This window comes from Rissa tridactyla, chromosome 2 (genome assembly GCF_028500815.1).
Source record: "Rissa tridactyla isolate bRisTri1 chromosome 2, bRisTri1.patW.cur.20221130, whole genome shotgun sequence".
NCBI lineage: Eukaryota > Metazoa > Chordata > Aves > Charadriiformes > Laridae > Rissa > Rissa tridactyla.
Genome location: NC_071467.1, coordinates 156,377,729 through 156,393,789, shown reverse-complemented (window position 1 = coordinate 156,393,789; position 16,061 = coordinate 156,377,729). Strand labels below are relative to the sequence as shown.

The 16,061-nt window shown below is 42.4% G+C and overlaps 1 protein-coding gene across 4 annotated transcripts in view; it reads right to left on the bottom strand.

Moving 5' to 3' along the window:
• Window positions 1-16,061, bottom strand: part of DIP2C (disco interacting protein 2 homolog C) — a 325,425-nt gene that overhangs the window by 140,136 nt on the left and 169,228 nt on the right. For 2 of the 4 annotated variants that reach the window (XM_054193647.1, XM_054193648.1), the window contains exons 2-3: window positions 9,591-9,662; window positions 6,846-7,013 (exon numbers count right to left, since the gene is read on the bottom strand). In XM_054193647.1, coding sequence (XP_054049622.1) covers window positions 6,846-7,013; window positions 9,591-9,662 — 240 coding nt within the window. The remainder of the gene's footprint in view (window positions 1-6,845; window positions 7,014-9,590; window positions 9,663-16,061) is intronic. The other 2 variants (XM_054193649.1, XM_054193650.1) reach the window with 1 other exon arrangement.

Below are 16,061 nucleotides of genomic sequence, written 5' to 3'. Positions count from 1 at the left end.
TCACAAAGCATCGCCCCACTTTGGAGAGACAGTAAGAATGCTGATGACGGTTCCTTACTTGAAGGGGCAGGAGCAGGAATTAGCCAGCACCGCCTGGACTCACACCTTGGCTTCCTGAGCACCTGCTCCCTTGCACAGCACCAACCATGGTGTGAGACAAAGTACACAATAGCGAGAACCTACACGCTGCCATTCCTGAGCGATGGGTAGGAGTAAACGCCATACAGAATAACGAATACCATGAAATCAGTGAAGTGTTGCCATAAATAGCGAAGCGGTGTTAACAGCAGAATTGTTCACCTCCATGAAGGCTCTAGCAATACAGTGCACTAACAAGCATCTTTTTTTTTTCCCACTTCTACTTCTGAACATAACTAAAACCCCAAAATTGATAGCTCTCACAGCCAGCACACAGGGTCCGTGAGCTAAGTGCTAATGCTTGTTCAAGTGCAGCTTCGCCCAGATGCATTTGTGAATCCGTGAAAGCGGTGGTGCAATGGGCTTTGAGAATTCATACTTGGATCGATTCCTAGATTTAAGGAGGCAGCAGAGCAATGAATGGCTTTCATAAAAGAAAGGACAGCATCACGCCAGTGCCCTGCACGCAGACACAATCACAGGCACTGCCAAACTGGCACCGTTCTTAATAATGCCATAGTCCACCCCAGTCTTGCAGCTAAGGCAGGACTTCAAAAGGTAAGCATAATTAGCATTAATGATTGACTCATTACAAGTTATGAAGAATTTTAGCGAAATACATATGCCTGGAACACAGTTATTTTATATAAAAGGCTGAGAAATCAGTGCTTTATGCTCATCACATTGCACATAAGCATTACCAGGTGCACCGGAGCAAACAGCCACGTTCTTAATACAAGCATTAGTTTGTTTATCTAATGCTGCTAATGTGGGATTCAGCTTGCAGATTAAGACACCTAAATATAGGTGTCTACAAGAAGGTGCTTAAGCTAAGCTCCCATTATGAAAAACAGAGACCTAGGCCAGGACTCAGGAGTGCCCAATGTCTTTTCAAATGTTGTGGACGGTGATGCCTGACTTGACCAGAATGGCACGCATCGCCTCTTAGCCCTGTTTTCTATGTGCTCACTCTGTACACATGTCTCTGACACCGTAGGAAAGCCTGAACAGTATTAGACATCTATCTTCAGGCAACTCCATGAGCCCAGAGAAGCCTTGAAGCTCCGCAGGTGGTCAGTGGAGGTATCTGCTGAGAAGCTCTCTGGGTTTCGTCAACTGAATTAACTGTGTCTCTTCACATAAGAATGAGAGCTTAAATACCAGGTTTATAGGCAGACAATTTAATGCAGATATATCAATCTACAAATCCTAATCTGCAAGCTGGATCCTGCCCTGACTGTATTTAGCTAAAAATGCAAGAGCCCCAGTAAAGCTATTTAAGCAATACCACTGCAAACTGGATAGTTTTATTTTTAAGTGCACGGAAGGCACAAAACCGTCAGCTGGAACCGGGCTTCACCTCCTTCCTTCTTTTTTTTCTTGCCTTCACCTCTTTGTTCCTCCCTTATTTATTACTTCTTTTTGTAGGTAAATTGCAGTGCTATGTGCTGATAATGTGGCAATAGCTGCATGGCCCTCTCCAACAGAGGACGTTTCCTTAATGACAGCTGACAAGCTGCTTTGATGTATCTCTTACTCCTATGCCTATGTCAAATTTTTGAATCTAAAAATATTTAAAAGTGGAAATGTCTAATTGTCAAGAAACAGAAGGCATTCTTAGACACAGGCTACATTTATTGTTCTAAAATTAACTTACGGCGTGTGACCCCAGGAGAGCGAGCCGTAGGATAAACCCAGCAGCTCCAGGGCTAGAGGGAAGGAAGGCAAACAGTGTTTGCAGTGCAGTTGTAAGAAACAGTATTTACCTTCCATTCAAAGGATTTCCTCAGCTTCTGTGCAATGGCTGGTGGCTCAGCTCTAAAAGCAAAGCCAGGCGATGAACACACCGTGTATTTTGTAAACAGGTTAAATGTCACACCACCCCCACGGAACTTGTTACTTAGCGTGGCATTTCACTCTTCCCATCAAATGTACATCTAAGTAATGAATTCACTGGATAAGCCAAAGGAGATTTAAAATGTGATACTCCCAAGCAAAGACGTCCTGGAAAGTGGAGCCCCTTTCTGTTAGATAAATGCGGAGAAAATGGAATTTCTGATTAGATCTGTTTAATTAACAATCTTTCCTTCACAGGTGAGCCTTCACACTCATTCCTGCACTTGGTTCTGATTTCAAACAATGCACATACTTCAAACTGGTCGTCTTCTTTCCTTATTACAATCTCGATCTTGCCTTCCAGGGCTTCCTTGAAAGTTATAGCTTTCAGTTCAAGCTTAGCATGGCTATCGTGGGCTTCTTTTTGCTCCCCGCTATCTCAGACATGGTGGACATCACATTACAGCTCCAATTCACATGTGACGTTTGATTTTCATTTTTCTCTGGATAGCCTCACAGTTTCAGTGTACCATTTGAAGATTCTTTTAGGGGAATATGAAGAAAAAGGCCATCTATCCACGTAGCAAACACATTCACCAACGTGCTGGACAACTTACGCTGCCAGCAGTTTAACATCCATCCTTCAGAAATTTACTGCAGACAAATTTGGGCAGTATTGTGAATTCCTTCAGTTTCTGATTTTGACAGCACCACCCAGTTCTTCACATGGCTCCACCTCCTCTGCTCCAGCATAGACAAGCTTTGTTTCAAGGCCCTCAGTGGTATCTCCCTTTCTATCCTCCCAAAAAACCCCATCATGCTGAGTGCTGAAACCACTACCTGCGTTACTAACTGCTTTCATCATGTACTCATTTCTTCCCTTACACCCACTTTTTAGCCTTACTATTAGGGTGTAAAGTCTTTGAAGGAAGGTATTTTTTGCTCTGTATTTGAACAAGGTTTAATATTATAAGGTCTTAGCAGCATAGGGGAACGGAGGTGCCACCATAAAACAAAGAATGCACAAAACGATAACTGTCTCAGCACGGCAAAAGCGAAGCAGTAACCATCACGCTTTAAGTGATGGCGTCAAGGGGTAGTTCTCAGATGCTTTCAGAACCTTCCTTTTTAACCAAAGTAGGCTCTGCAAGGCATCCATCAATTCAGACCAAAATTCTTTTTAAAAAACAAGACTTAGTAAGCATTCATACATGTGCCATAGTTTCTCAGCTGTGAAATATCTGTCACACTGTTTTCAGAAATGTGTCCATGAGTTGCGCAAGGCATGTGCCTTTCAATGAGATCCATGTTCTCAACGTACATATATGCTTTGAAATGCCCCATCACGGTTATCCCTTGATAAGATCTTTAAGAATTAGGGAGGCAGATGTGATAGGAATACTTGTTACTATTATTAAAGTGAATACATGGGGCTGTTCTTTTTCAATTCCAGAATCAAGCTTTGTTTAAACATTTCCTTGCAATCCAAATAATGTTAAAATCCAAACAATGTCTGTGGAAGAGAAAATGAAATTGTAATCACCAAGTTTACTTTGAGTGCCCAAAGGGCTAGCAGCAGGAATAGTTGAAAGCAAATGTATGCATGCATACACACAAAAAAGTATGCAAATGTATGCACACATTACAGATATATATAAATATGTGCCATGTTAATAACAGAGGATATGGAAATTGGTTCCTGTAATTCTACAGAAAATTGTTTCTTCGTGAGGTAAAGGGATCTTCTGCACAAATGTGTTACCCTCTCTGCACTGCGTAGCCTGAAATCTCCCCACGCTGCTGCTGTTGGGGCTCCAGCAGCGGGAGAGGCAGTGATCTGTCTCCAGGCCTGTGAAAGGCGCAGCAGGTCCTTTTAAACACCGCATCTCACAGGTTTATTAGCCTTAATAAATAAAGCACTGGTGACTGGTCTACATGGTTACGCTACAAATAGAGCTACACTGGTGGTACCAATGACGGGAAATTACAGAAAGTAATCTAGTGTAGACACAGCACTTGATTAAGAGAGAATGAACCACCCATGTCTAAGCTGTTAGAAGCAAAGCTTAATTGACAACAACATCGTCTCTGTTCTGTGAATGAATAATCAAATTTCCTGGCAAAAGACTGGGAGCAAATTGGGCAAAAACACAGCTTATGGGGGATGCAGGTAATTTAGTTATTTTTTCTTCTAGGGAGGGTTTCTCTTAATAGCGTGCACGCAGCTGTCCACATGTTATCTTACCCAGAACTGACTGATCTAATCAAGATAATCTTCAGAAAGACATTCTGAAATAAATGCCTGTTTAAGTGGTTATTCTTTCAGCTCTTGGCTGTCAGGGCTCCTCTACAGAGGCAGAAAGAGAAAGGTCACAGCACAAGAGAGACTGGGATATACGTGCAGATATAAAGGTCTAGATTCACTATTATTTTTAGATGTCTGACACACAGGTACACTAAGAAAAGAAAAACTACTCTGTGCACAGAACATCTCCAGCTACAAACTGACATGCTGAGAACGCGTTTTGAGGAAACAAAGCTGTACTTTTGTCTCCCTAAGTTAAGCAGGTGGGGATTTAATGGGAAAGAAAAAGGGGACTCCCCCTATCCCCTCTCCCATTAACATTGTCAAACGCAGCACATCCGTTCCGGATTTCTGGATGTTCGACAGCCCAGCTGGAACAGTACAAATGTCCTTTGCATATGTGCAGTCTGTGCAGCATCTGGACGTGTCAGACCTATTGTGCATGCACTGCGGAGTCAACTTGCAGATGTGCAGCAGATCCAGCACGTCCCCCATGTGTCAGACTCGCTGCACGTTGCTGCACACAGATGTGTCAATACAGAACCATAGAATCATAGAATGGTTTGCATTGGAAGGGACCTCAAAGATCATCTAGTTCCAACCCCCTGCCATGGGCCCGGACACCTCCTACTAGACCAGGTTGCTCAAAGCCCCATCAGCCTGGTCTTGAACGCTTCCAGGATATGCTCTCTGGGATTGTCCTGTCAAAAATAGGGAGCCTAAGAGTGAATGCCCACATCACCTGGTAGTGTATCAACCACATGGTTGCCCAGCTTTACCCTTCAGATTAGGATTAATCCCATTCCTGAAAAGTAACAGCTCTCCCTTTCTAAAATGACAGCACCCCAGTGAGTGTAACAAAAAGAAGACCTTTGGTATATACCGATATATGTATGTGTGTATATATATGTACATAGCCAACCCTTCTACTGTCTACATTCAGCATTTACATGATTTTATATCATTAATTCTGTTAAACCTGAAACTGCAATTTAAATTTAATCATTCTTATTTTGCAAAAATCTTGGGCAAAGGAAGTTAACCATGTCAGACTGAGGGAACTTGACTTAGAGCAGCTTCAGAAGTTCATGGACCCATTGGAGCGAGTCCAGACAACGGCCATGAAGATAATCAGAGGGCTGGAGCGAGCAGCTCTCCTATGAAGACAGGCTGAGAGAGCTGGGGCTGTTCAGCCTGGAGATGAGAAGGCTCTGGGCAGACTGCCTTCCAGTGGCAGTACCTCCTTCCAGAGAGCAGCCTTCCAGTACCTAAAGGGGGCCTATAGGAGAGATGGGGAGGGACTCTTCATCAGGGAGTGGAGTGATAGGACGAGGGGTAACAGTTTTAAATTGAAAGAGGGGAGATTTAGGTTAGCTGTTAGGAAGAAATTCTTTACTGTGAGGGTGGTGAGACACTGGAACAGGCTGCCCAGAGAAGCTGTGGATGCCCCATCCCTGGAAGTGTCCAAGGCCAGGCTGGATGGGGCTTTGAGCAGCCTGGTCTAGGGGAAGGCATTCCTGCCCATGGCAGGTGGTTGGAACTAGATGATCTTTAAGGTCCCTTCCAACCCGAACCATTCTATGATTCTACAGAGGAATACAAGCAATGGAGTCAGAATCCAATATGGATCTCCTCTACAGTATTAGAACAAATTGTTTTGAAAATGAGCCGGGAAGGGTTTCTCAAAGGGATCGTCTTTTTACATGTGTGTGTTGTCCTGACAGAACTGCAAATCCAATCTTCTCTCTAGCCATCTCTTACACAGTGTCTGGACTGCCTTGTGGGAGTGTGGACAAGCACACAGGCAAGAGTGTGATGTCCTCCATGTGCCCAAGCAGTTGGCAAGAGAAAATCTGGTGTCTTGAGGGGCTGTGAATCCTCTGCAGCCTTGCTACAAACCGAGGCAGTAGGAGCAGACTGCCTGCCACCAGCCACAGGCCACCCCCAGAAGGCAGGACAGGTATCTGCTGAAGGACACAGCTACGCAGGCATGGCTGGGGTCATGCCTTGCCTGTCTACACTGCAGACACGTAGCCCTGCAGAAGGTTCTTCCTCCAGTCTGCTCTACCAGCCTGATGCCTGTTCCTAAAAGTCAGTCTGCTTCTGAATGGTTTAGATGTGAGTGGAGATCAGGTGGAGATCTCTACTTGAAAATAGCACAGACTGAGGGGTGCTTAGATTTTTACAGCTTCCTCTGGATTCTGGTGGGCTTGGACCTGTCCAGAGCTCTGTAAAAAGGCAGTGCCAAAAAGGGAATTAGAAACACATGCCTTCCTGTGTTTCACCAGCTTATTGTATGAAACCTTCTCCGAAGTATCCATGGTATGGAAGCTAGAGAGATGCTAATGTGTTCAAATGTTACTAAGAAGGAGTATTCCTTCTCCCTTCCCATTACTAGACAGATAAAAGTCGGTAACGGCCTTCCAGGTGTTGTCTTTTGGTTGTCCTGCCTTGTCACTGGCAGCTCCTAGTCTATCATATTGATGTAGGCGTCTACCAGAGGCTTCCAGATGAGGCACAGTTACAGACAGATATGGACTGGAAAAGATACATTCATTGTGCTCACCAAAACGAAAATAAAAGAGAGGCCGGTTTCCTGCCGTGCTGGCTGCTCTCTCTCTAGCGGCCGCTTCCCGGATGTCACAGACACCAATGTTGGCAGTGCGGAGCATTCTTCTGGCAGCTCCTTCACTGTGTTGCAGTCTACACCGTACCGCGGCAGCTCCATTCGCTGCTGTAACAAGTTGAAAAAAACTAATTAATTCACGTTTAGTTTTTTTACATTTGTTACAGCAACGAATGGAGCTGCTGCCCCCATGCAGTAGAGCACACACGCACACGCACGCACAGACACCACAGGACACTCACGGAGCCAACGCGGGTCAATGTTCCACTCTGCCAACATGGGCGTTAGTAATGTTAGCAAAGGTGCAGCGAGAGGACTGGATGTCCCAACAGAGGGGAACTGCCTTTGGACTTCCTTTAGTTTGTTGAACGCTGTCACAGAATGCAAATCCCTTCCCTTCCCCAATGCCTTCAATCCCAGCGAAAGAGCCATGTCCATTCCCATACTGTTTTAAAATATCTCTAAAACATCTATTCCCTTTTAATAGGAAGATTCAGGACCACCAAAACTTATAAATTCTTGCAGTTCCCCATCAAAACAGATTACCACAAAGAAACAAACGACGAATTAGTCATGTATGTGGTTGTTCAGATATGAACAGAGGCTTTCAAAAGGCAGCATCTGTTTTGTTATCCTATTTCTTCTTGGAAAGGATTCTTCTCCCCCTTCCTAGTGAGCAGGGACCTCAAGACATTCAGATGAGTAAAGTCTTAAAAGGAGAATATCAAGTTGCACTGTTTCATGTTTTGTCCAAAAGGTAACACAACAAAACAAACAAAAAATACAAAGACAGCAAAGACCCAAGCACAAATAGTATCAGTTTCTGGAAGAAAACACTTTAATACAGTAGAAGCAGTGTCTTCCACTATGATAAAATAATTCATCTAGCCATCAGCGAACTGACTGAGCTTGATGCATGGACAAGAAAAGAGTGGACAATATTTCAATACTTTTCATCCTATCATCATCTTCCTCCACTCATCCATACCCCACATCCCCAGTGCAGGATTTTCTGCCAAGTGGTAGAGCAGAAAACATTCACTCCGTTCCTTCCCATCTTTGAAACAGCACTAAATCACCTACCTCCCTCAGTTGCGACCTCTTCAAATTATTGAATAGATGCCACTATATGACTGGCTTACAGAGGTGCCTCCACTTCTCCTTGCACTGAAAAACTTAAATATCACAACGCAGACCTTGAAAGAGAAACCTCAGAGGGTTCTCCACCTTCTCTCTTTCATCATTAGATGTATGATGAATCTCCAGCAGTTTCAGCCAAGAATACAGTTTAACCAGAAGGCTATGAGCTTTCTGGAGAAAAGCTGTTATTTTTCTGTGTGAAGACAAAAAAAAGGTACAACTAACTGTCTAAACAAATACCGGTACCAACTGCACCGCTGTGTTGAGGATTACTGTGAGGCAAGTCTCTCCATAACTCAGTAAAACTCAGTAGGTCTCATGAGAACATACTGTGAAGACTATTGTATGTCTGACAGTCTGGTCAGACTAATAAATACCCAGAAATTTAATAACAGCACCTCTGGTATTGTAATTCTGTTGATTTGATTTGTTTCATTCTCTAATGGCTCCCAATGGTTAGGAAATGTCACAGACACCCTCAATCAGGCTGTATCACTTCAGAAAATGGATCTGTCTGTAACACTGATCTCTTTTGTGGATTTCCCACCAGTGGAGCAGACCAAGTGAAATCCGAAGGCACAAAAATACCATTCCGCCATGGAGCTAGCTAATATATATACACCTAAAGAAGAAAGAACAAGGCAGTGCCTCCACACATAAGTACTTTAAATAGAAAACCATCAACTCCACCATAAAGGCAGGACTTTGTAAAAGGAGGAGGAAATTAGTTCCCAGGCCTGCCACAAAAACAGTGCTCAAAGGACAGCCAGGCCCAAGTGGAGCCTCCGTAAGGTGAGTGAGGCCCCACAAGCACGTGGGGCATGCTCCTCTGAGGCCAACACAAGATGGAGGCCTACACCAATACCTACAACTACATAATCAACTTCATGATCCAGTGCCTCAGAAGAGTGAAAGAACCCTGAACAGTTCTCATACACATAGGAAATAATTTCAATGAAGCAATACATTATTAGATTTAGTCTGAAGATATTTTTACACCTTTCGGACAAGTACACGCAACCCATCCCTCAACTCTGAGACCAGGAATCCATAAAGGACTGGTTGCCCACACGTTATAGAACAAGCTGAACTCTAGGGGTTGCTGGTCTCTCTAGTGTCTTCAAAAGGGAGATTTGGAAAGGAAACCCAGAAATGGAGGAAGGTACAAAGCTCCAAGGTTCTCTTCCACTCTTGTGTATACCTCTGTTCAGAAAGCTTTACTTGGCTGAGGTCTTAATAAGTTAGGACATCACGTATTCCTTTGTATTTTTGCATTACTTCTAACAATGCCTCCCTAACGAGCCTAGGCTGATTTTATTTTCCAGACATGACTGCCAAACCCACAGCAATGTATGTAAAAAATGTACGCACACATCAAAGCAGACATATATATAAAAATATACATAAAATGGATGGAATAAACTTTTTCTGCATAACAATAGCTTTGTTTCTGCCACATATATTTCTTCAGGGATGCAGATTTTTACTGTGGCAACTATCAGTATGCTTCACATTTTCATATATTGCAAGCACAGATACACGTACCGGGAGGCTGTGGCAGGTAGGCCCCAATTAATTTTGATCTCTTCTTTTCATATCCCTTCTGTGTGATGTCACCTGCCAAGAAAGGAAAAGCAAAATCAATAAGACGTGGATAAAGACAGTGTCTAACTGCTTAATGGCAGCACCATCAGCTTAGCCACCACTGTGCTGTTTGTCTGTCTTGACAATTATAATGAACAAATGAAAAGCACAGTATGATCATTCCACCCAGAAAAAACTCATTTACGCCAGAGCCATCCTGACAAGTAAATACTCAGCCTTGATTTATTCCAGCACTGGAGTCCAGCGGCACAGAGTTTTAAAACCACTTTGAGATGCTGTCACATAAGCTTTCAAAAGCTACAATGACCTTCATTAGGTTAATAAACAATGGATTATATAGAGTGTGTGGGCCTGTGGTGGCTGGCAAAACACATCGCTGATTAGCATTTTCTATCATTAATGGGATTTTTCTAATCAAGCATGTAAGGCACAAAAGACTTGAAACTGCTGCTATATCATTTCTGCAATATAAATATTTTAGCTGATTTCTAAAGAGTACTGAAAGGAGCAAAACCAAACCAAAACAAATCTATCACAGATCCACTAGAAAACAGTAGCATAAAGATCCTTTGTCTGACTTTCCAATTAAATCTCAAAAAATTTTTTGAAGACCAATGTTCAGATTTCTTAAATTCAGGTATCTGTCACAGATGATCTTACATTCAGTATCTGCTATTGTGAGACTCATCACGCAGTTAAAGTTCAGTTGCAACACTGGTCTTGTATGTTTGTAAAAGACTGAGGGCTTAGGAGGGCAGAAACCACAAAAAGAAGCGGAGATTTGGCAGTAATCTTCAGCTAGATACAGTAACGCATATCTCTTAATGTTCTTCCATCCCTTTGTTCAATCTCCACCTGAGGAGACCATTCGCCAAGAGGACTGCATACTCATTTTAATCCCAGCCACTCTGCTAAATGGATGCTCAAATAGCACCAATGTATAGAGAAAGCTTCCTGTGGGTTGGTCTGAAATCAATAACTACATGAAAACACCTTCAAATGTTGTTCCTTGATGCAAGACCTTTCCTTGGCGGTGGTTCCAATAAGCAATAAAGGAGGCAAAATTCTCCAGCCCTCTCAGCCAGTGTCCTGAGCCAACCTCTCGCCCCTGCTTAAAAAACAGTGCTTAAAATAACACCTATCCTCTTCACTACCATATCTCAAACTGCTCTACAAAAGAAGTCAACTGAAATATCTGTGGTTTTAAATGAGGAAAGTGAGAGTGAAGCACTTCAAATGATAACCGTCCCGTATTTACCCACGAAAGAAGTGGCAGACTTGGCAAGAGGACCTAAGCTTTTAAAGTTCAAACCCACTGACTCTTCAAGCACGTTTCTTCCCATTTTGAATACTTCTGGCATGCGTTCAAACGAGTGGAACAATCTCCCTCTCTATTGTAATCAACAGCTTCTCACAAACCAGACAGTAACTATAGATACCACTTCATTAAAATGTTTTAATGAAAAAGGTCTGTATTTCTACTTGAAAATATATTATAAAGTATGAAGAAATTTTTCTTTTGAAGTTTTGCTAAATAAATCACCATTCATTTCCTGTGCTCATCAATACCAAATTCTTATGCATTCCAGACACATGTTAATTTGTGTAAAAATTTGATTTTATTAGTTTTCTATTGCTCTTAAAGGAGAACAGAGATGTCCTACAGAGAACCGCCGCTCCACTGCGGTATGCGCAAGTTGGCAAGGCCATTTTTAATACGAAACTACTATTGGTTGCTCTCCCACACACATGGTAGAACATACACATGCAAATCAATACTGAAAGCTATATATTCTAGGCACTTCTCATGAAATCTGCAGCCATTCCTGCAATAAAAGTTTCTTTTGCTAGTTTCTAAACCTCTAATGTCCTTAATGGGAAGAAATGCAGAGGACAAGCAATTTCTTTGACATCAAAGTAGGAAAGGTAACTATCAAGTGTTATCTCCTGTCAATAATAAGTTTTCATTCCAATCAGTATCCAGACTCACTCTTTTGAAGTTCGCCACATAAAGGAATTATTCTGAGAAGGAACAACGGCGACTCCCTCCTCAGCCCACTGTCTCCCCCAAAACATCACCAAGAAAAATATTTTTTGAGACAACTTAATATGAAATTATTTCCACTTCCAGGAACAAGCAGCAAAATCATTTGGAGTTATCACTAATCTTTCTATAATTGTGTCCATCATTACCCTCATAAACAAATCTAAAAAGAAAAACATGCAAAAGCAAAACATAAAATCATCAAAATTTTTATTGTAGTATCACTATTACCATTCTGAGGTGGAAAGAAGTCAACTGTATCATGTAGTTTGGAAAAGTACACAAAACCGATTTATTTATCAGGATTAATTGTATTTGTATTAATTTGTATTTTTTCAGGTAGACTGACTTCAGAATATAAACAGTAGCTGAATTACCATTAAAATACTATTACAATATATGCAAAACTACTGCATTTCAAAGCTATGTTGAACCCATTGTGTAAGCTCCTAATATATACTAAACACAGCTCACCAAAAATTAAATGAACTTAAACTCTGCTCTTATTATCAATTACCATTCACTCAGTTTTTTAAACACAGTATTAAGACCTTTGGTCTATGTCCTTTGTCCCTTTGCAAATTAATGCAATGATTTTACCAGTATCATACGAGAAACAAACCCTTTTCAGTTAGGTCCACCCAGCTTCTCTCATTCCACAGTACAATACTGAATTTAGGCTTAGCTTTTGGAGAATATCAACAGGATTACATGGACCATACTTCCTTGCCATGAGAATACAAGATTTATGCTACTTTTCCATTTTTAATTACCCCTTTTGTCTCTTGAAAAGCCAGCAGACCCCCAGGACTTCGCTGCATGCATTCAAAGTCCACCGCCAAAGACAGAAGGGAAAAGGGTCTCACCCACAATGACCTTTGAGCAGACAGTACGTGTTGGCTTTTCTACTTTCTACATGAACAAGCTCTTCAAAGCCCCTGCACATTTAGACCTCCTCGTTGCATCACTCTCTAGCTTTCTTCTCGTGACACCTTTGCCTATGTTTGTGTGGCATTTCCAAGCCACGCTGCAGGGCTGCACAGAACAGCTCTGGGAAACACACCGGTACGAGCCGGGGACAAGGCTGGCAGGAAATAACAGGAAAAAGACCAATGGATGGAGGGACGATGAAGACTCCATCCAGCACTAAGGACACGCAGGAGCAGAAGGAGCACAGGGCTGCAGGGAGCTCTGGGGATGGGTCTCCCTGGGACAAGACACCACCACATAATGTTGGCGGCACCTCTGTTTAGCAGCTCCCTGCAGCCCTCTGCTCTGTCTGCCTGTCTCCTCTCTCGGCTCTCGCCCCATCCCCTGGTCATGGCTCTGTTCCCAAGCACTCTGCCCTGCTCCGCTGCTTCTCAGCTTCATCCCACAGCTGGTCCCCAGGCCCTCCTCCTCCATCTCTTCCTCCTCCTTCTCCTCCTCCTCCTCCTCCTCAGTCCCTTCCTGCCAGGCTGCATTCACTTCACTGCACCCAAGGATTTCAGCCTCCTGTTTGCATCAGCACTCTCCAGGATTTTTTCCTCTGGACATGTTGCTCTTTTCCTCCTCACCTCCACTGGTGCTTTGACAGGCCCCCACCATCGGAGGGGCACAGCTGTATGCCCTGGAGGGTATGGTGTCCGAGGGTCAGCGAGGGAGTGCAAAGCACAAGCCTGAGAGATCTGAACTCCCCAACAGCGAGCAAATTTTACCCTGATTTCTTCCCCATCCATATTTAAAATTGACTGTCAAGGCCTGCTGAACAAGAAGCATGCAGCACGCTGATCCTCTTGCCACAAAACAAGTTCATTCCTTATTTCTGCTCTTCCAGAGTCCCTTCAGGCACAGGAAGGAAAATGCCACTTTTGCAATGAAAGGGACAGTACAAATGAAAGACCACCCAACCCTCCAAGGGAGAAGGTTGCCCGGTTGAGTGAGCACAGAACCCGGGTTCTGGCACTCTGTAATCCTGTTCCCATCTCTTTATTCATGATTTGTGTCCCTGTTTCTGCAGCTTCCCGAGTTGCAGATGGCAATGCTCTCCTAAACGGGCACTCACAGACAGCAAGTATTTTGTAGCTATATTTAGCAAAGTCGCGCTGTAGTGTAAGTTCATTTGACTACGCTCAGCACAACTGCTACTGCTCACATTCTAACCCCCATTCTCTTTGAAAATTTACTGTATTTTTCTCTTTCCTTCAACAGTGTTGGATTTCCGCCTCTTTACAAAGTCAGCGGGGCAAAGCCGGGGGAGGCGGGTCGGTGCAATGTAACCCCAGCGCACAGGCTCATCACAAGCGAGGAAGAAACTCCAGGTAACAGAGAGCCCCTTGGGATACTCCAGGTTGTACAAGACGTTCTGAGGAGTAAGAAATGCCTGTAAATGTTGCAGTCGTTCCCATTATCCTATCCCCTTTCCTGGCCCCTCCATGAGTCAGCTCCACCCATTTATATGCCATGTCCCAGACTGATCATGGAATTACACCTTAAAATGAAAATAATAAAAAGGCGCATTTTAGGTAATCAACAAAATACTCACTTTAGCATTTTGTTGGTGGGAGGGCTATTAAATGTGAAAATACTTCTTATGAAAAGTATCTGTACATTACCACCCTTCTTTAAAGCATTTAAACTTTAAAAGCTGATAGCGCTTAGAAATGCTGGTACCACAGACAAATAAGGTGCTGTTCTTATATAAAAGTTTCCCTTTCAATCGAAATATACATTAGCTGATCTATTACCGCTTCCTGAACACAAACATGTTCAGTCCTGATGGACTGCTACCATGATATATGAAGTAAATTTATTCAAGCAAAAGATAATTGCATTACACAGGGAAAAAAAAAATAAACCAAACCCAATAGAAGATAAATTTCATGAAATCTTTCCTTTTTTCCGGAAGATGTCAGTCCTCCTTACTGATCACAGTCTTTTAGGACACGGCGCAGGTGAAAAGCTAATGATAAAACCAGGGACTACAATCACCTTGTTTAGCGCAGTGAAAACTCAATTTCATGTTCAGTGATCTCGAAGCCTGACTGATGCTGCTGGTTTTCACTACACACGCATGTTTCAAAATGAAATTTCAGACTGGGACTTTGAATTAGTTTAAGGCACTTATGGAAAAATCCGCCACACGAAATAACGCCATCACTAAGTCCTCTCAAACACCAACTAACCCAGAGCTCGCCGGTGAGTGCCTTTCCTTTGCCCATGATTTTCTGCCCTCTAAAGATTCAATTTTCTGTACGGCTTGTTTATTGCTGATGACTCAAATTTAGTGTCAGCATCTTGGCAAGAGGGATTTGAATGAAACAAAGCTCCTCATAAAGAGAACTGTGACTCATTTACTTCTCCCACTCATGATGCAGACAGTCTCCCTGTCTGGTCTCCCAAAAATACGCCAAGAGACAAAGGATTTCATTTTGGATGGTGCAAGCACAGAGATATCAAAACTGCACAAATATATCTCACATAACACGTACATGAACACAAAAATATCTAAGTCAGGAGCCGTTTTCTTTTCCAATGTCTTTTTTAAAAGACGTTTAACCTCATTAGCAGCTTAGAAAACTACTCAGAACTATGATGAAGAAACAAGTGGTAAACTATGGCACTGGGCAGATAAAATAATGGGATTTGCACACTTTCATTGCAAACAGCATCATAAATTACAGCACTGTTCAAGTACCTTTAAGGAGAGTACACTGTAGCTTAAAGGTTTCAATGATAATTTTACCCATATATAGCCCAATTCTTTTTTTTCCCCAAGGATACATTTTGTTCCTGTATGTTGCAAGCAAAGCAGAAAATGGCTGAACTTCAATGACAGACAAGGAAGAGGGCTCCATGTGTACTCTGCAGCTTATAATGTTTTCTAAAGTGCCTTCTAATTCAGGAAAAAATATTTAAACAGATTATGCTATTAACAGGTAAGATAAACTATATTAGTACTGCTAAAATAACAGATACAAGGTCTTTTGAATTTTAAAAGTATTCCTGTTCAAAATAAATACCTTTCCATTCTTTTCATAGCCAAATTAAGTATTTGTTGCATAATCTGCTAAACTTTTAGTTTTAATTCGAATTCTAAATTTTTAAAAAAATTAGTAGCAAATAATTTTACACAGAAGACATTTTTGAATATCTCCAACTTGAATCCCAGAAGATCCCTTAATGCGTTTCCCCACTTACTTTCAGGTCCCAAAGTCTTCAGCACATTTTTCCAATACCCAAAATGTGCCTGGGCTTCGAAAGAAAGAAGCAAAAAAACCCATAAAAAAACCCCCACCTCCTCAAAAAAAAAAACCCAAAACACCTAGCTGAAGCCAATGAAAACAATCCTGGGGATTTTCTGACTGGGATTCCCAGCGCGGGGCTGA